The sequence below is a fragment of the Cyprinodon variegatus genome, unplaced genomic scaffold (genome assembly GCF_000732505.1).
Source record: "Cyprinodon variegatus isolate N-32 unplaced genomic scaffold, C_variegatus-1.0 Scaffold153, whole genome shotgun sequence".
Classification (NCBI taxonomy): Eukaryota; Metazoa; Chordata; class Actinopteri; order Cyprinodontiformes; family Cyprinodontidae; genus Cyprinodon; species Cyprinodon variegatus.
This window is the reverse complement of record NW_015150606.1, coordinates 607,862-632,191: the sequence shown is the minus strand read 5'-3', so window position 1 is coordinate 632,191 and position 24,330 is coordinate 607,862. Positions and strand designations below refer to the sequence as shown.

Genomic DNA, 24,330 nt, shown 5'->3' with positions numbered 1-24,330 from the left:
AAAATGTTGCTGCTTAACGTCCATCTAGTCTGATGGAAATGCATATTCGCTCCTCCCTTAAGATGAACGCTTGCTCCCAGAATTGAAGTGAAAACAATCTGTAAAACGCAATTTGAAAAGAATGCAATTCGTAAAAAGTCAAATTTGACAGAATTAGAAAAACATTTGAAAAAGTAGCACAAAAATAATATATAATGAATGAAAAGTTTTATTTCTTGAAGGTTTTTTTTTTCATTACAGAAACATGCTCTTTACTTGCAACAGTAATGGCAGGAGGTTTTTTTTTTCATTACAGAAACATGCTCTTTACTTGCAACAGTAATGGCAGGAAATACCCCCTATAAACATTGAAGAGATGGAAATATTAAAAGAAAACTGAGTACTGAATGCTGTTCTCCTAAGCCTGTCTGAAAGAGTCAGGGAGTAGAACCCGTTTAAAGCAGATTAAAGATTAAAGATTTCCATAAATCCTAGATTGAGTAAGATCAAGTTGCTTTTTCTATCTCAGTTAGACCATCAGACCATTCTCTTTACCCTCTCAGTATCATCTAAGGGTCTACGAAAGAGATTGCCAAACCAGACATTGAGAGCTTACCTGATTTAAAAAGGACTTACAACTTTGTATTGAGACACCTTTTCTAAAAGCCATTCATTCCCTTTAGAATCGGAGTGAGACCTGGATTTGCATTACCTGAGGTAAATTCAAGGGGTGTTGGTAATCTCAGCTTTATTACTATAACGATGTACTATTTGGCTGGCTAAACATTGTGAGTAGGGAGTTGTTTTTTTTTCTATTTATTCAGTTCTTTAAGTTCATTTTATGTTTTTATCAAGTCAGCTTGGCAATAAACACACTTCTGTATAGGGATTAGAGCTAACGTCAGAGGGATACATGTGCCGTCCTTTTTTCTTGTATCCGCATCAGCCTATACGTACATGTTCGCCTATTCATCAGTTCAATCAGCAGCCATGTAATCCAATGCATTTTCTTTGTCATCTAAATGATCGCACAGTGGATTAGAGCAGTGCGCTTGTGCTCTGAGAAGGTTGCAAGTATACCTTAATCGCTGATTGCTTCCCGGGCGCCACCCAATGGCAGCCCGCTGTTCCCCAAGGGGATGGGTTAAATGCAGTGAATGAATTTCCCCATTGTGGGACAATAAAGGGATTTAGACTGCATCAGCTTTGGCATTTAGAATAAATGCATCAGGCAATATCTAATTAGAGGATCCAAATCTTAGGTCATGGTCCCATATCGGAAAAAGGGTGGTTTTATCACCTTCGGGATAGGGGAAAACTCACAGCTCAGAGATGATGAGTTTAGATATCTGATGATTGGTTTTACCAGTGGAAGTGGATTAGAGCAAGAGTTCGATACATTTGGGTAACACCTGTGCATTTTGGGTTAATCCTACATTTTAAAGAAAAGACTATGTCAGAAGTCCAAGATAGTCTAAAGAAAGAATCATGCAATATTTAGACAACAGGAGAGGTATTAGAATTTGGAAAATAAAATGTCTTTGTCTTCAAGTCTGCATAGAACACTTGTTCCTCCCCCAGCAAGGTGCTTTTGGCATCTTGAAGCATATCTTCTACACCTTAGTAGGCGTTTTAAAATATTTTCCACTGACAGGAAGCCCCAAGATAGAGCAAGATTCTTACATCTCTTGGTTGTCGAAGGAAAATGTTATAATCACCTTAGCTGGGCTGTAGTTATTAGCTAGAGAGAGCACAGTGTGCTAAAGTATCTTTTAATATGATTTGGTCTTGAATAAACCAATAGATGGATTGAATGCACTCTTCCTTGTCATTACAGCCACTTCGGATAGAACTGGATCAGGAGGATTTCATACCTTTGCTCCGACTGCTCCAGTCTCTCCTTTCGGCCCTCCAAGACCAGAGGTTCCCTGGTGAGAGGATAAAATTCAGCCTAGTCTTTTATCTGTTTCATAGGAAAAACAATGTGAAATTATCCTTTTTTTTTTTACTTTTGGGCCTTTTCGTCCTGGAAGACCTGGAAGTCCTGGGAATCCCCTTGCGCCCTGCATTTAAAACAGACCCCATCGTTTTTTTTCAGGCTATTTCAAACTCTCCAGGATATTTTGCTGAGCAAATGTAGATTATGGTTACCGGTGATCCTGGAAATCCTGGCTCTCCGGTTGCCCCTTCAGGCCCAGCTCCGCCCTAACCAAAAAAATAAAAAGTGAAGCTTGGAGTATTTATTTGAATTAGACCAAAATTGAGGATGTGCACATTACTGACTTACATCAGGTCCTGGTTTCCCAGGTGGTCCATCGGGTCCCCGAAGACCAGGCTCGCCCTGTGGAAAAAAAAAATCACCTTTTTTGAAAATTCGGGGGGAAAAGGATCGCTTTCTAACATTTCTTTCAAAGAGACATACCTACAGAATTATAATCTGCTAGATGTCATGCATGCAGCCTTTATTTTTTACAAGTTTCTGCTCAATATTTGCTGTTCAAACTCATGCTTGGGATTTAGTATCTGTTTGCCCTCAGCCCAAGATCCCACTTAAGATAAGGAACAGATCCTACCATTGGTCCTGGGTCTCCATGTTCTCCAGGAAATCCTTGACCACCAGTTGCCCCCTGATATAAGACATACAAATAGTTTTTGCAGAAGTTTGCTAAAACTAAATGATTTATTCTCTAAACATGGATAAAATGGTAAAACCTACAGGAGGTCCAGTTGGTCCAGGAAGTCCTCGCGGTCCTGCTTCACCCTGCAGCAGGATTGTTTTATACTCAGGTAATGAAATTATAAATCTTAGTTTAAATTTTGCTTCTTTAGCTCACATACTAACCCTCTGTGCTGTCATCATTGAAGCAAAACTGGACTTCTCGCTAAAACCCGTAGCCATTTGTGACACCAGATTTGCCTTAAAGGAGAAAACAGGTCAACAACTTTGAACTATTTTGAAGATGGAACTTTTAAAAAAAGGGACAGGTAAGAGGTTTCTCACTCCAGGAGGAGAGGACTCCCCGGGGGGTCCAGGTTGTCCTGGATTTCCCGGCACACCGGGCTCGCCGTCAAACCCTGGCGGTCCTGTAAAACCCTAAAAAGTTTGTAAAGAAATAAAGATTAAATGTCAGAGTAATGGTGGTGAGTATCTCTTCGGGTTTGTAGGACCATTTTCCAGCAACAGCTTTTGAGGGTCTTACATTGAACAATCTCAGTTAATTCTTTTAACATTGAGTTTTATTTGAATATTTCTTTATTTTTTCAATGAAACCCTTTTACCGTATTAAGTGTTTATATGTATTTTTATGCATATACAGGTTTTACAGTTTTATACATTAGCAGTGTTCTGCACATGTGACGTATTTTATGTGTTGCCAAAGGAATAAGGATTAATTAATATTTCAGTAAAATGCATTCTGCCTTTATAGAGGAACATATTTAATTATCAAAAGGCACAACTTTGGATAAATGAGTAGATTTCATAGAATTGTCAGTTTGTGGTAACTGGACTTTACCTTTTTGGTCTCAGAGAACTAAACCACAAGCCTTGATAGCATTATCATATAAATACAGCTTTGGTGTAAACAGTTATATGTTCCTAATATGGAATATTCAAATATCAATTCATTTAAACAATAAACAATAATCTGGTTCCCATTGGATTTATTAAGTTGGATCTCCTTTCAGTGCATGTTGGGCTCTGCCCTCTGTCTCCGGGCATCATTTCCATAGACATGATTTCTTGGTGCAGCCCATGTCTAGAGGCAAGGCAAGGCAAGGCAAATTTATTTGTATAGCACAATGCAAAGTGCTTTACATGATTAAAATATAGGAAAATAAAACAGAATCAAAGCGAGCAGGGAAAAAAATTTAATAAAAAATGCAGAAACAAAAAAGAACATTAAAAACAGTTGGACTAAAGAAAATAAAAAAGTTAAACTAATGATGTTTCAGTTGAAGGCAATCCTTTACAAATGTGTTTTTATTCTTGATTTAAAGGAACTCAGGCTTTCCGCACTTTTACAGTTTTCTGGAAGTTTGTTCCAGATAAAGAGGGGATTTTTTAAGGGACCAGCGGATTTTTTCTTATCTTTCTGCAGGACGATGCAAGTGATGACCTTTTAGGTTATATTATCACATATTTATGTGCATTGAATTGATGTTCGATCCAGGTTTTTTTGTTTCTCTTTTTTAGGATTCTATTATTATTATTAGCATCTTTTAATATAGCAAATTTGTATGCATTGAAGCGACAATACGTTCCTTAGTCTGGGATGGGGAAAAATCCACATTTGTTGTATATTTTTGAAGAAGGTGGTTCAAAAAGAGTATGTTTTTGTACACTTGTTAATTTTTTTTTAGAATGGGGAAGGATTCCTTATCTTAGATGAAAATCTAAAACATATTTCTAGACTCACTCGTCTGCCTTTGAAGCCTCTTGGTCCCATTCTTCCAGGGGGTCCTGGAGGGCCCTGAAAAACAAGATAAATATAACATTATTTTTTTTTAATCTATTTTATGAAGACAAACACAAATAAAACCTCAGGCATTTTTATGTTGTTGTATTTTTCAACTCCTTATATTGAATATCTAAGGGTTGCCTATCTTCAGCATTTAGTGGATGAGAGGCGTCCATCACATGGGAAAAGTGAGACACACAAGCATGCCCACACACATTTAGAAAATAGGGTAATTTAGTGCAATTAATTGTCCCAAGAGTTTTAGCTATGAAAGCCAGAGTAACTTGATAAAACTCTATAAAGAAAAAACGCAGGCCAAGATTTAAACTCAGGACCTTCTTAGTGTGACACAGCAGCTGCTCCATCATGCAGCCTGGAGCTGTTGTGATAATAATCATACACATCAAGAGCAATGGATATAAACACCTTGAGTACATAACTCTATATGTGTTGAATTTATATAATAGAAGTTTCTTGTTATAATTCTAATGACTAAAATAGATCTAAATTACTATGCTTTCTGATTTATTAAGATGTTTGTGATCCATATTTGATTGAGTGTACTTAAAGAAGGCTCATATAGTCACCTTAAATTCTGCTTTTATTTTGGCCATAAAAAGTTTTCCACTACAGGAAACCTATCAGTAGGGGGCGCCAAAGCTGTGACAACAACCAATATTACTACTTATAGATTAAATGCATCATTAGCTATAAAAACCAGAAGATTTTTGTTGACTTTGCATGTAGACTTTTCCCTGAAAGCAATATAATCAGCATCACCTTCTTCAGGAAAATTCCAAAAAATTAAAGCAAAACACTTCTAGATCTAGAAACTTTTAGAATTAACCCATCTTTTGTTGGTCCTTTAGACCGATTAAAACAAAGCAAAGATGTTTCGCTCTAACTGACAGCAACATATCATACTTAGCCAGCAAATCTACAACAAATATGAAAAAAAAAATGTTTCATGTTGCTTCAAATGATGCCTCTAATATCTTATCTTGAATGTTGAAAAAATAGGTGAGCCAAAATTACACTGACTTACAGAAACTAAGGTTTGGAAAGTTGTGCAAAGAGCACCGGAGTCCCTCAGAGGTGTGTAATTGGCCCACTAGTCTTCTCCCTTTATTCAATACAATGACTAAAGCCCAGGGGACTCGTCTAAAAATTATGTTTTAATCATTTTAAACATATGCCTTCAGGCAGGCCGTACATAACGCTGTTTGCATAAAAAACAGCCGTCCAACTTCAGTCCCTCAGGTTCTTACTCTGATGAACACCGTGAATGCTTGAAAGACAGAGTTGATGCTCTGAAGTATTCTAATCTTTCAATTTCTTTAATTATAATAATAATCTTTATTTTATTACTCTTGTTTTTAAATCCTGACAAATTTGGTTGCGTTTCGCTGCATCTAACTTACCAGCACCCCTCAGGGACCCAAAGTGACAGTCTATGGGGATCATATTGGGTATTTATAGCTTTCTCAGAACCTAAGTGCTCTGTTCTTACCACAAACCAGAGTATATGGACATGGAATGTGGATCCGAAGTTAAACATCTTGCATGTGTACAAGAAATTGGTTAGTAAAGGGGATTATGAATGAGCCACTAAGACTGTCTTCTCGACAGATGAGACCAAAATAGAGATTTTACTCATGCAGTGCCAATTTTGGGAAAACCAAAGACACCATACTAACCGTCAAACACAGTGGTGGATTGGGAGATGATATAGGCCAGCCTAATAGTCACAGGACCAGTACACTTAAAAAAAAAAACCTTCAGTGTGCCAAAGTATTTTCAAATGGTCATCTACCCTACTGTTAAACTTGGCATAAATGTGGTTGTCAAAGCTTCAATGATCCCAAACCCGACTGTATAACTACCACTGAGTGGCTAAACCATCAAAGCAATGAATGAATGCTAAAAAGGATGTGATTCCTCTACAACAGTGGCTGCAGGTTACGTTTTTCTTTTGTAAATGGGAGTTTATGATTCATCTGAACCAGTACCTACCGTAGGTCCTGGTGATCCTGGGTTTCCAACGACCTAAAGAACAAGCAGATAATAAGTATGTCTTTATGGGAGGCTCCAAAAATGATGGGCAACTTCTTTTTTGAGCTTTTCGTACTTACATACGGTATATCACCTGGTTCTCCCTTTTGCCCCTGTTGAAAATCCAAATTAACTTGTTAGAGATTTTATTTTCCTTTAATGATTACCTGTTTTATGTGAAGTACTGTTTTTACCTTAAAGCCCATAATTTCTTGATAAAAAAGAAACAAGAAAGACAAAAACCAGACAACAGTTAGTTCATTACTATTCCAGTTGGCTCTATTTAATCAACCATCATGGAAAGTGGCCTCACCGATCGCTCTGCCGGCACTGGCAAAGGTGTCGCACACGGGGCAACACTCTCCCTCAGGTGTGACGACCTTCTCGCAGTTTGCCAACACCTCGCACTGAATGTCATCGCAGATGGAGACTCCGTCGTCACAGACGCATACACGACAGGGTGCGGGTTTCCAGATTTCATTGTGGGGGTGGACCTCCCCATCAACCGTGCAGGTTTTTGCTTTCTTTTCATCAGCAGCTAAAAATGGAGCACAGGTGAGGTATTCTCTTAATTTTTTTTTCAAAGCAAATTTTTTTTCCCTCTTAAAAGAAATCTTCTCAGTAAAATACTCATTTATGTAACTATCTATGTTGGTTTTTATCACAATTTAGGCTGTACTATGATCTAATAAGTAGCATTCCATTAAAACTTGCAATGAAACTAAAGATGTAGGAAGAAGCTTACTGTTTGAATCCCACTGAAGACGCAAGTTACATTTCGAACCGTGCAGGTTACTTGCTACAAAATAAAAAGATTGCTTTCCATTGGCTATTAAGATTAGTGTTGCGCCGATGCCATTTTTTGGCCCCGATACCGATACCCGATACCTGGCCTTGCAGTATCGGCCGATACCGATACCATAATGTAAAATAATTGCCATCATGGCTTTGTCAAGCTGCTGCCTACCTTTGTGAAGCAGGAAAAAATCTAATACAAAGTGAATCCAGTAGAACTTTTTATTGCCTACCAGGAGTGGGTGACAATAGTTAAATAAACTTATGGCTCTCAAAATGGTATTGGTGCCCTATTTGTTGGTACTCGCCGATACCGATACCACCATTTTAGGGCAGCATCGGGGCCCCGTCCGATACTGGTATCGGTATCGGTGCAACACTAATTAAGATACCGTTTTTCCTTTTTCAAACCACCTTCAAAAACTTACAGGAAACTTAAAATAGGGATTCTAGACTTTACAGGTTACAGTCTTGAAACTTACGAGGCGCTTCCCTGGAACAATTTATTTTCTTTACAGAGTACATTTCTGGAATTTTTAGGATACCTTTCCAAAACCTATTTTGTCTAGATTTTCCATTTTCTTTAACTTTTTCCAAATATTCATCTTAAAAATTTCTTAAAACGTTCTTAAATCTTACAGGGCACAATTTTGATCCTTAGGCGTAGTGAAGAGGTTGCCATCCTGGGCTTACAGTGTACTTTACTGGAACCAGCAAGGTATTTACCATCTTCCAAGTCAGGAATGTTAACCGGAACGCCCTGAGAGTCTGAATTACGACTTGGAAAGTCGCTGGAACTGGTACCCAACTTCAGCATTCAATATGGAAGCTACCCATGTAGGTAGAAGCTAAATGTTCCTACTTTTCCTGTGCAGCAGTTCTCTATTATTGATGAGCATTAAACCAGTTATTCAGGTACTGTGTGTTTGTGTCTAGAGGACAATATGTTTCAATGCTGTGTATATGTACAGAATACCACATAAGACAGTCATTTTTTACTGCTATGATTGCAACAGTGGCCGTTGTGGCCATGCAGAACATGAGGGTCTACAAGCTTACAACTGGGATGCAGTTACTTCAGAGTTTATGCCACTCCAACTCATTAAATTCTAGTTCCAAGTATAATGAAACTGAATCACCCAAGATGTAGTCTGAGTCACTTTTGTGTCTGGTCCTATTCAGTTGAGTTATGCCCAAATTACCTGTTTCGGGGTCGGTGTTTGGTGTAAAGGTTGAAGCCACAGTAAGGCACACAGGACAACATTCCCCATCTGGGATTACTGTTTTCTGGCAACCATCAATGTCCTCACACACCACCTCTTCACATGTAATGGTCCCCGTATTGCAAACACATTGTCGACATGGCTCTGGGTTCCACATCTCTTTATCGGCGTAGACTTTCCCATTTTCTGTGCAGGTGTCTTCATCAAAACACAAACATAGAGGGGGAAAAATGGTTATTGATCTAAATCAGAGAACTCGTCTATTGAACAGATTTGGTTGCAAAAATAACAGACGGCCAGTTCAAATGTCTGCTGTGAATTTAAACTTAAAAATCAGGCAACCTTCTGTAAAAAAAAAAAGAATCTACAAATGCATACAGAAAAGCATGCCCATTTTGGTGCTTCATTCAAAATATGCTTTGAAAAAAGCAAAAGAAAAAAGCACAAGTTATCCAAATGACATGGAAACAGGGATGTAGTCAGCGATGTCCCCGAGGAATACACCTTATTCTGTGAATAAGCTACTTACTCACACTTCAGTGTGTAGGTTATTATGGCACACACACAGGTTGAGAAGTGAGCTTATCTTTTTGAAAGTTAATGTATTCCCTCTGCAACCTGACAAAAAGCACGGCTAAAGGGTGAGCACAAGAAAAAAAAACAACAATCCACAGTGGTGTGCAAAAAGATAAAGCCTGAAGAGGTGATCTTCAGGCTAAGAGAAAGACGAAGAGCACCACCAGCTGCTGCATACACAAACACTACATTGAAGAAGTTGATGGAAACAGCCGGGAGTAAATCTGCGGGTTAAGTTGCAGTTTACCAGTTTCGGCATCGGACTGGTGCTGTTTTGCAGTTGAGCACACGGGGCAGCACTCGCCCTCTGGGATCTCTGTGGGCTGGCAGTCACCTAAATCCTCACAAACCACGTCCTCACACAACACCATCCCCTTATCGCATAAACAAACCCGGCAAGGCTCCGGGTTCCATATCTGATCGTTGGGGTAGGTTTTGCCGTCCACTGTGCAGGAATCTTTGTGAGGAAGAACACCATTTTACATCAGTATTTAAAGCTCTAGGTTATTATATTACATTAATGTATAGAATATTCAAAAATCCATACATTTAGCATGTCTTTATGTTTGGAATAGGGAAACTTAGGCTGTACAGGTTTTCATAAAACCATGGGCGGTTCTAGACAGGGTCCAAAGGGGGCCAGTGCCCCTGTAGACCATGTCCTGGCCCCTGTTATGGCCCCTGTACTGTAGACATAATACTCGAGAAATTCTAATGACGATATGCGCTGTCACAGTCACGGTTAATGATAGGTCCTTTGGATCTATTTCTTTTTTTTTTCTTTACAAACTCTGATTAATTATCTAAAAACAAGGTGCCTCAAGGTGATAGCTTCAGTGGAATTGAGATAGGATCCCAGTTTTCATCTGCTAAATGTTTTTTAAACAAAAAAAAAAAAGAAAATACTGTAATTTTTACAGCTGAATGTATCCGTTTTTCTTGAGTTCTAATTCAGATTTTATAGAAAACTGTAATTTTAACTTAAATTAAGTAAAAAAATATGTAAAATTCCTGAATTATGAATGTATGATGACCTAACAAGACAAGGAATTTTAATTATACCTAATTGAATAGAAATTTCACTTCATCCAGCTATCTTAATATATTTGAATCCTTTGCTCTGTTTTTTATTACAAGCTTTTCTGGGCCCTCATGGAAACACGCGGGGCCCCTCCTGGCCCCCCGGTACATTTTTGTCTAGAACCGTCACTACATAAAACTACTGTAATTGGTTAATACTGCATAAAAATTTTGGTCTGATATAACTGATATACTAGAGTTACATCACCATAGTCAATAAAGAATGATCAACTGGTGCTTGAATAACATGTCTGTGAAAAAAATGATTAGTCAAGATTATAAAACACTATATATTGGGCAGAATAAGTGAGGTTTGGGGACAAAACAGTTTTCCGCTTGTAGTTAATGCCATCTTGAAAACATCCTTGCTTAGGTTTAGGAAAGCTACTAGTTAGAGAAATTGCAACTGACTTGAAAATTCCAGGATTATTTAATGAATGCTCATTTTCTGGTTAGATAGATGCATAACTACTAAGGTTACTACCCAAAGTGACTTAGTTGAGTAGTAGATTATTATTTGTATTCTTTTAGGTAAAAAAAATGCATAAGATTTACCTAAAAAATTCAGGAAAAACAGGTGATTTCAATAGTTCAAATTACTTAAAAACCTTAATAATTCAGATTTGTAATTTAAAAAAATAGCTTGATTCAGCTGAGTTTAGGGATGTACAATATTGGGATTTTGGCCGATATCCGATATGCCGATATTTTAAAACTCATGTAGCCGATAACCGATATCGATACTGATGTTAAAGCTGGACAAAAATAAGTAGTCATTGAAAATAGCAGTTTTGTTATCCATTTCTGACACTTTGAAAAATAATATACTCAAATATATTTTCATATGCTGATATCAAATAGATTTTTAAAAACGTGGTATCGATCTATTATACTTTCAAAATCTCGTGAAATTTAATCGTTCTGTTACAAACTCTCGTGATATTTTGCAAATTCTTGTGAGATTTTGTTAGTAAAATAGATCGATACCGCGTCAATATATCAACATATAAAAATATGGCAAAATTTCGTGAATTTTCGGGGGATTTTGTAGCATAACGATGACATATAGCAATATTTCATTAGTAAAAGAGATTGATATGGTGTTTTTAAATGGCAATATATCAGCATATGAAGATATTGTGATATTTTAATGTATCAATATTTTTTCCCTCGTCTTTAGAAGTTTTTAAGTCTGTAAAAAAGAAGTTTTTGAGGAAGAAGTAGTATTTTTATTTTTTTTTTTAGACTTTAGAAACTCAGAAGCTGATCAAATATCAGGTTAAATATCAGTGGGGTGGCCGATGTCTGATATTCAGTTTTAAGGCTGATACAGGCCGATACCGATAGGGGGCCGATTATATCGTGCATCCCTAGCTGAGTTTATATTTGGTTCAGCTCATGCTATCTAAAAACTGGGATTAGCAAGACAACTTAGCTACATTTAGTTAATTGTATAATTATGCCAGCTAACGCTATCTTTAAAACAGAAGTCTGGATAGCAAAGAAAAAAAAGTGTTTGCAATATTATAGCAACACTTTGATTAGTATAACCAGCAATAGCTAAATATAAGAAAATTTATAATTAGGCCAATTCATGATATCTTGGAAACAGGAATCAGGATAACTACTGAAAATAGATAGATGTGGGTTGATGTGAAACTTCTTATGCATTTGCAAAATAGGAATCAGGAGAGCAAGAAAATGTCACCTTCCTCTAAAATCACCATTATTACTCAAAGTTATAATACTTTAAAACGGTTTAATAAAGGTTATCCATAAAATCAGTGGGTCTAACAAGAGTAATTTTTCAACTAGGCTGAACTAAAAAAAAAAAATCATAATTTGACAAGAAAATAATTCTAGCAAAACCTTACATGTAATATTTGTGCAAATAACAAAGAAATGCAAGCCAAGGATTTAATTTGTAGGCTCAAATTAGGCATGTTTTTTTATTTATATACATAAATTTGTCGATAACCATACCCACAAAAATATCAACAATGAATTTATACTACAGTGTTAGACACAATTTAATGACACTATAATATAAACAATGATAATAGAAATATAATACAAATTTTGATGCTTTTAAACACTCAATAAATGCTTATTTTAAACAGAGATCATGTATGTTAGACACAAAACATAAAAAACAACGTGAATTATAATCAATTTAAGATTAAATTGAGGTACAATCTATAGATTGATTCAATACAATCTATAGATTCTATAGAATCATCAAGTTTCCTTCTTATTTTTTGCAGCAGAAGTTCTACATTTGGCCGATCTAAACATTAGTTTATAATATTTTTTACCAGTTTTATCGTCGGAGAAAGAAGCATTTGGTTTGTTGGCAGAGCACACAGGGCAACACTCGCCCATGGGGATCACGGTTGTTTCACAGTCCCTTAGCTCTTCACACACCAATTCCTCACACACCATAATCCCAGAGTCGCAAATGCAGACTCGACATGGCTCTGGGCGCCATATTTGATTGTTGGAGTAAGTTGTGCCATTTTCTGTGCAGGTCTCTTCACAAGACAAAACCAACCAGATGAGTACGGTAGATGATACCCTTTCAGTTTGCACAACACATCATTACAGGGTTTCTGGTATGCCTTAATAGTACACAATTAATACATTTGGAATTTATATTGACATACTTTTTTGACTTTGAACACAGGATATCCTTATATATTGATTTGATCCTGATTTCAGCAGATATTTCTGCCAGTCTAAGTAATTTACTAAATCAGATAAGATTTCTTATTTGTTGTTGTCATAAATGTCTAACTTTGCAATCTCAAAAACTTTTTTCATGCATTCAGTAAAAGTTTAAAAAACAATCCACTAGACTTGGTTTTTCAAGATTTGAAGATGTTTCGCTTCCCCTCCAGGAAGCTTTCTCAAGCTGGAAGCTTTTTTCATGCATATTTTTGACCTACCAAATTAATGTAATTAATACTGAAATGAGAAAGAATTAGTAAGAATTTCTGGCCATAACATATAACTATTTTTTTTTCTTCTTGTAAATATATGAAATTATTTTTTACAATTTATCAGTTAATTTGAGTAAATGTATTCCTCCGTTGACCTTTTTCTTTCATTTCAACTAAAATGTCCCTAATACTCCATACATTTCTGCATGATATTTAAACCAATTAAAACATTTACCATAATTAATAGTTTAACCCTCAGAATATTTTTTTATTTGTGGGGTAATGAAGCAACGATTAGGTCTAATATGGTAATTTCTTTATAGTTTATAATGGTAACAATTCCAGAATTATCAGTATTGTTACAAAGATATTAGTTAGAATCAAGTTTGATTATGATAATCTTTTGCTCTTTATTTTTATTTGGTTTTACTATTTTTTGGTAAAAGCATCTTAATTATTATTCTCAGAAAGTCAATATGTTTTTCTGTTGTTGCTTTATATCTAATCCTCACATTCACCACCCTCAAACTGTACTTGCAGCCCCATAATGATGCATTATAATAACTGAAAGGGATCTGAAGTTGCTTATAAATCCCTATGTTAAAGGAACAGTGTCATTCGGTTAAATTTACCTGCTCCAGAGTTTGTTGTTTGTGTCAGTGGTGAGGCTGAGCACCTGGGGCAACATTCGCCCTTTGGAAACACCACCATCCGGCAGTCTCTGAGCTCCTCACACACCTCGTCCTCACACACTACAAGCCCACTGTCACACACACAGGTTCGACACAACTCTGGCTGCCATATCTCATTGTTGGAGTAGACTGTTCCATTTTCCTCACAGCTGTCTGAGTCAAGCACAGCAGTGGCCAACATATTAACATGTCTTTCTCTGAAAGCCTGAGGCCAGTAAAGAGGATGAAATGATGAAAAATGTAAAACCTGCATTGCAAAATTATCACCTAAAAATACTTGTTCTGTTGCATAAAATAAATAAACAATTGAATATATTTATATGGGATAAATGTGGGGTTTATGTTTAGAGAAAACAAACACAAGACTAAAGGGACTGCAGTTTCCCTGTGCGGCCACTAGGTTGCATCAATTGTCCTAAAGAACCACTGCAAGCATCTATATCTGTCTTTTTTTCTTCTACTTGAGGGTAAAAATCGAGAGAAACAACAGAATTTCTTTCTTTAACAATAAAAAAAACAGTAGAAACGTTACGTTCATCTATTTTTTCATAACCATCAATACTAATGAAGTTCTGCATAATTACACAAACAGTAGTTTCCCTGTTTAAGGTTAAAATTCCTCATCAAAGACCCTTTCTTTCACTTTCAGCTTCACACAAGCAGTACTTTTCAACAAAGTACTGCCATAAATCCACCCAGGCCACATTTTTGGATTGCAGGACTAACAGTTCCCTGTCAACACTGTTGCTCTCAAGCTGTGCATATTTTTCTTTTTTTGCATTTTTCTAAATTAAACTTCCTTAACACTATATTCCCGACATGTCTAGTACATTCTGTGGTTTTCACAATGTTGTTTGCTCAATTATATACACAACAAACTTCACAGACCTTTTAGACCAGATGGATTGATATTGAAGTTATGTTGCACAAAGGCATTGTACTGAATTATTTACACATTATGTAACTCCTTTTAAAGCAGTTGATTGCCCTTATTTTTTATTAATGTTATGGTAAATAGGTCTGGGGGGAAAAAGAACAAATGCCCTTTAATCTGCATGTCGCATTATTGCATGAAATCCCAATAAAATTAAATAAAAGTTACATTTGTAATATGACATTTTCAGAATTTTAAACAGGGGGAGTACCTGTGCAGTAACATGCATTTTTCAAAATAAGGCACTTTTGCTGATTGTAATTAAAATAGAAGGCATAAAAGGAAGACATAAATTGAAACATCGTCTTCTTTGACAGATACTTTGAAGGAACTCGCTGCTCACCTGCAGAGGCCTTTAATCTAACTCGACTAGACTGTGGTTGAACCCGACAGTATTTGGCTTTAAAATTGTCTATAAATCTGTCTATAGGCAACTCTGCAATTAAGCAATCAAAAGCAATCTCTACAACCATTTGACAGTTAGCATAAAACATTTGCTTAGTCGTTCACACGGAGATAACCATTAGCCTTCAAACTTTCAGCTATTTATGGCAGGAACACAGTGACGCTTTCACATTTTTATACTTTTCTGAGGCTTCTTATTAGTGATCCTTCTTTAGTCAGTCATGATCTTTGAAGGGAAACATTTCGGTCTACTTGACATTTAACTTAAAAAAAAAACCTTAACAGTGGTTAGGAAGTAATGGTGTTGCCATGTTGGACACATTTCAGCCCAAATGGGTTTCTTCTGAACTCATTTAACTGCATGAAATTGGAATGGAAGGGTTGTTAGAATTAAGATTGCTTTTCACAACAACTTTCACATTTTTTAATAAAAAATTATTTTTTTTTTTTATTAAAGAAAGTGGCCAGAAAGTATAACTCTACACATTTCCATGAAATTTGCTCTTAGACTCAGACCATTTAGTTTGGAATTTAAACAATATGTCAAATATAACATAATTCGTCACTGTAAAATTATATTGTTTATTCTAAATTAGACTCAGACCATTTAGTTTGGAATTTAAACAATATGTCAAATATAACATAATTCGTCACTGTAAAATTATATTGTTTATTCTAAATTTTAAATGCTCAAAACAATATTAAAAGTTCAACTAACCTAAACTTAGGTGTGTTTAACTGAAGACTTTTACTGTTAAGCTTTAACATGACATTGAGAGAAAGATAACGCTGGAATCAGGAAAAAGAAAAGTGAGGAAAGTTCAAAAGAAATACAAAAAAGAATGTGTGAGACAAAGCTTAGACCGTACATTGCCCAAATATGCAAGGAAGAAACCAAAGATGGTTGCAAGTATTTTTATTCCAAGGAGAGCTTGATTAAAAAGAACGTTTCACCTCAAAAAAGAAGTTAATATTGCTATGCTTTTAGCATGAGTTTCTTTTGTATACCAATAGTGTCATCAGCTCTGATAGGCAGGATCTGTCATTTAACATATAAACAAATGCTAATACTTTTAGCACATTTACTATGATCATGACAATTTCCAAACAAACAGTTCAGATACAGTGTCAGTAGAAGGTTTAACAGCATTTACCATAAAACACCACATAGGACTGCTTTTAGCATGTGTAACTTGAGCATGTCAACTTCAAACAAATAGCTGGAATATAGTTGCTATAACGTTATGCCAACATTTGCCATTAAACATTAAATTGTTTACATTTATCATGATAACTACTAGCATTTTAATTTCCAACCAAACAGCATGATTATGGTGTGGATATAAAGTGTTACAAGCGCTAGAGCTTTATTTTTTTTATGCTAATTAGCATTCACATTTCCAGTCAAACCGCTGGAATTCTTCGTTTGACGCACTTTTTGTTTCCGTTTTTAAATATTTTTACAGGATGTGGTCTATTTCAATAGGAAGTGTGAAAAAAATGTAATAATTAGTTGGTATCACACTTTACTAGCATTCTGCGTAGTAAATGCTAAAGGCTAAAGGTTAGCTCAGAGCAGACATGCTAAGATGGCTGATGCAGATTAAAACTTTTCTATATATATATATATATATATATGTATGTTAAAATTGCAAAAGGTTAGTTGCAAAACAAAATATTCATCTCTTAATGTCCAAATTTTATATTTTGGAATTACAGTTAATTTTGATTCCAAAATTAACTTCTTTAAAGCAGATTTGGTGAAATTCAGCAATTGTTTTAATAAGTGAGCATATCCTGTTCAAATCTAACTACAGACTGATGCTTTTCTAGACTAAAAAAAATAACACAACCCACTAAAATAAACAAGGGAAACAATAGGTAAAGGTGATTTCTTAGCAATTAAAATAAGAAAACTGTGCATCTATTTTTTAACAAACACCTGGTAAATAATGTACAGTAAAATATAGAAAGCTTAGTCTTTTTTGATGAAAAAAAAACTTTTGTCTTTTTGGATTCCTTTCGATAAATATTTAGTAATTCTTTGCATTTTATTTCCTTTTCATTCATGTTTTATTCTGTAATAATTCACTGAATATGATAAAACACTAAAAACAGACAGGATTAAGAAAGCTTTCTTCATAAAGTTACAGAGCATGCAGGATTTGCTAAGGTTGTACACTTGTGAAAATGATAAATACAGTTAACCAAATGAACATATATTTATCTAATGTATTGCAAGATCTTGAAAACATCTCACATGAAAATGCAGATAGCAAAAGTAAAATCTTGCCACCTGCTAATCCTGTGGTATTTACGAGTCCATTTGAATCCGTTCATTTTTGTGACGTCGCTAAGCTGTAATTATGTGGTGGAGCCGCTCCCTGAGAAAGACGATGGTTTTGAGCAGCTGTAGTTATTTCAGGGAAAACCACAGAGACTGTATTATACGTTAGGTTTGGGTAGAACTTGTGGTTTGACTGTATTTGGGGAGAGCAATGAGATGCCACACCCGGAGAAACCTCCTGCTTTGAAACCTGTTTAAGATCAACTGGTTTTTGGAGAAAGTATTTTCACAGTAGTTTTTCTTTTTTATAGCACTTATTAAAATCCAAAGAAAAAAATGGACTCTTTATCTCCAAGATTTCTGATTTTTTAATGTGATTTCAAAAACGTTCTGTGTCAGTAGGCCTTGTTCTATTTGCACATAATTATAGCTTAAATTGAAAGTGTAGTTGATTACCCCTTTTTAGGATTTATCAGTGTTTTTACTTTCTTCCCCTACTGCTCAAACTAGGGTTAACGACACTAGGGAAAGCACGCAAATGACTTAAGGTAGTAATTTGATATTTAAAGATTAAATAAAGTCAGGTTATTTTACTCTCGTTTGTAACAATGAGGCATTTTTAAAGCCTTTACTATGAGTACATTTCTCTATGGCTTTGGACATTGTGTCTTCTTAAATATAAAATAACGTAATATCTAAAAATAATTTATTTTAATTGAACTTTATTGAGCTCACATTGGAGAAATGTACCTCTGCATTTAAACCATCCCCTTGGGGGGGCAGTGGGCTGCCATCATGGGGCCCAGTATGGGGTTAAGGGTCTTGCTCAGGGACCCAGAGTGGCAGTCTGTGGGAGTGGAGCTCAAACTCAGAGCCTCAGGATTCCAAGCTCTAAGCCCTAACCACCAGGCCTCCACTCCTACATATCAATAACTTACTGATAACTCCTTGATTTCCAGACATTGACTTGGCCACCTCAAAAGGCTTATTTTTTCCTCTTTTTTTAGCCATTCAGACGTAAACTTTCAACTGTGTCTGGTTGAATAACCCATCAACCGTTTTGAGTTTAAATCATAAACCAATGCAGTTCTTTCTCCATCTGTATTTTATTTCTATTTTATTTTAGTAGAGAAAATGATTTATGGTTCCATTTTTTCCAGCAAGTTGTTGTGGACCCCATGAAGTAAAACTATCAAGACCAAAAACCATTTTTTAATATGTGAAAGAACTTTTTCACAAAGATCTTTAGGATCATTGGATGTTTTAAACAATAAGGCAATTTGTTATTTTTTTGGCATTGGACCCTACCATGGATGACATACCTTATTAGCCTCTTTCTTACCTTTTGAATGATAAAAAATGACCTTAGTAAAGGAAAATTGAGACCAACAATGCTTTAGATGTTGATGTGGGTATTATGTGGCCTCCTGAATTGATTCATGACTCTTAGCAACTATGTCACCTAATCACATGGCCGTGTCATGATAGATGTTGGAAATGGGGTATGGCCATGACCACTTCTTTAAGTCAAGCTAAACTGTCTGTGAAAATAACAGGTGCTGACAGAGTGGGTATTTACAAAAGTTGGAAATATCTAACCTAGAAAACAACCCATACTTTCTCCCTCTGGACCTGTTCGTTGATTTGATCAGATCACCATCTGTAATGTCATAAATGACATTTCCCCTTACACCAGAGACGACTTGAATGCTACAAAAGTCTAGATGCCAACAGTTTTTTTTTTGAAGTGTCACCAGGACATGGTGCTACTCACACAAAAAGGAGACAAGATCTCTGATAATGGCCAAGGCAAGACTCACTTCTTAGAGCTGTTGTAATTTTTGTCATGTTGCCCTACATTGAATCCACATAATTACTACAAATATCTAGTAATTGTACCTAAAAGAATCTTTGCTTGTAGTAATGATATTGATTGATTGAGCGTCTTGCTGCAATCAGGTATATCCATTTAATCAGAAAGGCATAACGTCTGAAGCTATTTGTATTGAGAGTAGTAATACTTTTGACTGCAACCATTTTTTAGTGAAGCAACAGCATAAAGAAACATTAGTGGTCTATCAAAAGTCTATCAAAAATTAATGGATCATGGGTTGCTTTGAGACAGACATGGGCAATGTGGAGTCAACAAGTCATCTCCATGTCATGTATTTGTTCTACCCAGCCACTGAAGCAGGTGAGTCTAATCTTCACCGTGAATTAGCCTGTGCAGATTGGACTCACCTGGTTAATTGGCTGGGTAGATTAAATACATGACATGGAGATGACTTGTTGACTCCACATTGCCCATGTCTGCTTTGAGATTCGATACAGCATGTTGTCACGTGGAAAACATTTTTACACATTCTTGGAGAAATTTTGGTGCAATGGATAATCCTAGGAAGGTTATGGGGAGTATTGTTTCTTGAATCTATAGTGTAGATCTCCGGAGCCCCTAAAACCTTATAAATGACTTCTTAATCCTGATTTTAACCTGCTCTGATGTGAACTGGCTTAGCTTTGAAGTTAAGCTAGCTATAGGGACTAGAACAAAGAGGAAAATCTAACAACACATTTATCGTTGCGTTTTTACAGCACCAGTGGCTCATTTTTCTGATGGTACAGGGGGTATGAGAGAGGGGGAGAAACATGCGGCAGATTCGAACCCAGGCCGGATTCGAACCCAAGTCAGCCGCGTCGAGGACTAAGGCCTCCGTGCATGGGTTGTTGGCGCTAACCACTGCAACACCTGCACATTTTGCTTGTTATCTTCTTTCTTAAAAAAACAGACAAGCTGAAACATGTCACTAAACTCTTTTTTTTTTTAAACCAGAATTAGCCGCATAATGTAAGAAAAAATAATGTTACTGAGAACAGTAGAGCTGTAAGGTGGATGACAACTGTTAGAGTCTCTAATGTTAGCTAATTAGGTTTTGTAATAAAAAAATTCAGAAACGTTCAACTCAAACATTCACATTAACTGTTGGCCACAAAGTTTAAGCAATATCATGCAAATATTATGGCTTAATAATCAAATTTTAAGCGTTTATTTTATTTATAGTTGGTACAGTAAATGTAAAAATTTTAACCATCACATCTCTGTTAATTGAAAATTATTTTTTCAGATTTTTTGCTTTTTTTTCTAACAATGAGTGGCAAATGTAAAATAAAAATGTAAATATACTTCAACATCCAATATTTGAATTTAAATCTTATATTTATATAATTTTGAATTTTTATCTAAACACTAAAATAATCTAAATACATTTCCCAAATCTTATGTATTAATCTAAAATCTAAATATATATATCTAAATATATATATATATATTTAAATAGATACCTAGTTGATGTTTAAAGTAAACATAAAATTTTTATAAAATATTTCTGCAAATCAGGCAAAGTCGGCCCTCGAGGGCCGCTGTCCTTCAGGTTTATGAGGTTTCCTTGCTCCAGCGCAGCTGATTTTAATTACAAGCTGATTAACAGGCCTTTGCCTAACAGCAATCATCATAATCAGCTGTGCTAAAACAGGGAAACCTCTAAAACCTTTCAAGACAGCGGCCCTCGAGTACCGACTTTGGGGATGCCTGCTGTAAAGGATCTTATACTGTGAAACGTAAAAATTCTAAATGCACTACACAAAGCAGTAAAAGTTTACAATGCAGTAGTTTTTATGTTATTAGCCCATTAGCATTATAATGCTGCTACTACTACGCATGATTCTAACCTACAAAACATCTGGTGCACACATCCAGAAATGTTTTCTTTTTTCTTTTTTTGCTTTTCCCTCACAGCTTGAACGCTTCACTGGAGGGAAAGTGGGATAAAAGCAGGAGAAGCATATTTCATATCCAGCATCTTCTCACACTGGGTGTGTCTTGTCTGCATCTGGCCCCCGAGTCTGACCAAAATTAGTGGCCTGCTTTTGTCCATCCCATCCACGATGCCACATCATTATAACTTTGGCCTCTCCAACCCCTTCATTCAGCCTCGACTCTGAACGGAAATAGAGCAGCCAGCCCTGCTCCACTTTAGAGTTAACTGCCGATTTAAAAGGGAATTTGTTGTTTTTAGACCCCGCAGCACAATTTGGGTGGAAACGTGTTTAAAAATAACAGCTGCTGCTTTCCCCTCAAGCATCATTTATATAATAGAAAGATTATCACATAGTGGCTCATTAATAATTTCACCTTATCTAAGCTAAAATCTCCCACTTGTGGCACCCTCTATGTGCTTAGTTGCAAAACTCTATTTCAGAACTCTTTTGACTAAGATAAATGCGTTTTCTCAAGGGAAGCAGACTAATGTTTGGGGATAAAAGCACATCCTGTTGCACAAAAATATCTACATGTTAAATAAACATTTAAAGATAATCATAAAACTTTTTATATATTGTATTCATATTACAATAAAAACACAAAAGAAGTCAATCTTTCTATTTCTGGAACATATATGTGTGATCAGCTGCCACTCACCCGTCTTCGTATTTTCTTGGCAGGTCACAGCAATCACCTGAGCCAAGGTGATGGCCAAGCATATAGTAATCCTAAAACAAACAGAGGTGCCCATGTCTGTACAACAGACATGCAGCGTCCTCAAGAAACAGTTGCTGCAAAGCAGACGAGGAAGTCCAGGAAAGCCCAACCCTGAGCTACAACATCCAGGCTAGAGTCCAAAAGTCCCTGAGTGCAACAGGCTCCTGGATGAGCGATTAGAGCAAAATGAAACAAGCTCCTGCTTCAGCCCCTAACCCCCCCGCCAGTCACCAAGACCTCCCTGCCACTCTCTCCCAACCTTCAACCCTCCCACTCGTCTGCTCTCTCATCATTTCTGCTTTTAGTTCAAGGGCAACCTCCTCTTCAGACTCATGCCTTGAAAGGTGGCTCTAATTAAAGGCTGCGTAAAATCTGTTCTGATTGAGAGAAGAAGAGATGATGGGTGCCTCTAGGAAATAAATGACCTCAAAGTTGGTTGGAGGATTTTAAAGGACATTGTTGCTTTTAAATGTGGAACCCATCGGTAAGATGTGGATATTAATCGTACATTATTCAACAAAACCCTATACTCTTTTAGTTGATTTAGTTTTGCTGCATAAAAAGAAGTTTTGTTTGCATTTTTTTTGTCAAACATTGACAGGCATTTGGAGGACAAACGCTCATATGCATATTACAGTTAGTCACAATAATAGTTTATGCATTTTTCATCCAATAAAGTTCCTCTGAAAAATCCAGGTTTTTCCCTCGTTTTCACCTTTTTGTACCAAGATTCCTTTTCTTTTCGAAGCCTTAAAAAAAATCCACAATATCCCTATAGTGACTTTTACATTCCACTTTTCTATTGCCATTAATATGTGAATGATATAGACCAAAAGCTGGCTTCAAATACTTTGGTATGACTATGCTTTTCTGGGTACTCTTCCCATTCTCCTTCATTTCTTTCAGTTCCTGTTTAGAGTCGATTAAAAAAGGGCAGAATTCCTCCTGGTACCACTATGTTCTTCCTGCTGTCCTTGTAATCTTAATTCTTGTTTGGAGAACCTGAAGAAATCTCATTCTGCACACCTTCCAGTTTCCCTTTCCGTTTTAGCAATTTCATTCTTTCTTGCTGGTTTCAAAATATATTTAAAGTACTTGGACAAAGCCAAATATATCTCTGGGTACTGCAATTTCCAACCTGTCTAATAATTGGAGTACCTTAAAAAATAGAAACTTCATCCAGATACTGGGATCTACTCTCCACCTTCTTCCCAGTTTTTGAGAGCGAAAGTCCAGAATTTCTCCTTACACTTTCACCTACCAACTTATTTAACTTATTGTCTACAGTACACAGAGACCCCACACCTCTTCCAGGGCCTGCATATTTTCCAAACCCAGTTGATAAACGCAATGAAACAGTTTTCCAGAGGTGTCAAGTAACAAAGTACAAATACTTTGTTACTGTACCTAAGTACACTTTTTAGGTATCTATATTTTACTCCATTACTTATTTTTCTTACTACTTCTGACTTCTACTAATTACAGTATAAAACAAGTATCTGTACTTTCTATTCCTTACATTTTTAATACCAACGTTACTTGTTACTTTTGGCTTCGGTTTAATGTTTATAAATATTTATTTCTCGTCATATGCGTCCAATGCAGATCATTGACGCCATGCACATCTAGTGAAAACTAGTGTAACTGGATGAGTCATATATCACAAACCTTCATTGGTTAGCTAAAGGAAATCATCAGAAGCAAGCAGGCGTTCTTCAAACTGTAAACGTGAATTATCTATGCCATGCTACAATGTTGGATTCAGAAAAGGATGTTGAAATGTCTGAAAGGTCCCGACACAGGCGAGAGCGTATCGGGAGATGTAGATGGAGACCAACTTGGCCCTATCTCAAAAAAAATTTCGAAATAGACAAAAAATTGAGCTTTCAATTAATATAGTGGTTACTTTATACTTTAAGTAGTTTTTGGAGCACATACTTTTTCACTTCTACTTGAGTAAAGAGGTCAAGTTGATACTTCAACTTTTACCAGAGGTTTTTTTAACAGCAGTATTTATACTTCTACTTAAGTTACAAATGCATGTACTTTTGACACCACTGCAGTTTTCAGATTATTCACAAATGTGATTTTAATTTAACTAGCTAAAAAAAAAAAAAAAAACATGATGATGCTGTAGCCGAAGCTGTAGATGATGCAAAATGCTACTACCCACGTCCTCACTAAAACCAACAAAGTGGAGCAGATCACCACAGATAAAAAGTCCTTCCACTTGCTTCTACTGGATTTTTGAAATATGAGTTTTCGCAATTTATCTTGGTCAACACCAAAATAAATTAAAGATCTGGTGATGTTGTTTCAACCTCTACATTGGTCCTCTGGTTGATGTCTACTACACATCCCTAGAATAGAACAA

At 36.1% G+C, this 24,330-nt stretch overlaps 1 protein-coding gene across 3 annotated transcripts in view; it reads right to left on the bottom strand.

Annotated features, from left to right (window-relative positions):
• The window catches only part of col5a2 (collagen, type V, alpha 2), a 36,658-nt gene extending 14,509 nt beyond the window's left edge, over positions 1-22,149 (bottom strand). The window contains exons 1-16 of one of the 3 annotated variants that reach the window (XM_015377410.1): positions 21,897-22,148; positions 9,333-9,542; positions 8,489-8,707; positions 6,805-7,029; positions 6,686-6,702; positions 6,572-6,604; positions 6,453-6,485; positions 4,398-4,451; positions 2,981-3,073; positions 2,822-2,896; positions 2,696-2,740; positions 2,553-2,606; positions 2,267-2,320; positions 2,131-2,184; positions 1,989-2,042; positions 1,854-1,907 (exon numbers count right to left, since the gene is read on the bottom strand). In XM_015377410.1, the coding sequence (XP_015232896.1) occupies positions 1,854-1,907; positions 1,989-2,042; positions 2,131-2,184; positions 2,267-2,320; positions 2,553-2,606; positions 2,696-2,740; positions 2,822-2,896; positions 2,981-3,073; positions 4,398-4,451; positions 6,453-6,485; positions 6,572-6,604; positions 6,686-6,702; positions 6,805-7,029; positions 8,489-8,707; positions 9,333-9,542; positions 21,897-21,990 (1,368 nt within the window). In that variant the 5' untranslated portion in view covers positions 21,991-22,148. Of the gene's footprint in view, positions 1-1,853; positions 1,908-1,988; positions 2,043-2,130; positions 2,185-2,266; positions 2,321-2,552; positions 2,607-2,695; positions 2,741-2,821; positions 2,897-2,980; positions 3,074-4,397; positions 4,452-6,452; positions 6,486-6,571; positions 6,605-6,685; positions 6,703-6,804; positions 7,030-8,488; positions 8,708-9,237; positions 9,242-9,332; positions 9,543-21,896 lie in introns of those variants that run through there. The other 2 variants (XM_015377411.1, XM_015377412.1) reach the window with 2 other exon arrangements.
• Between the last annotated feature and the right edge of the window lie 2,181 nt (positions 22,150-24,330).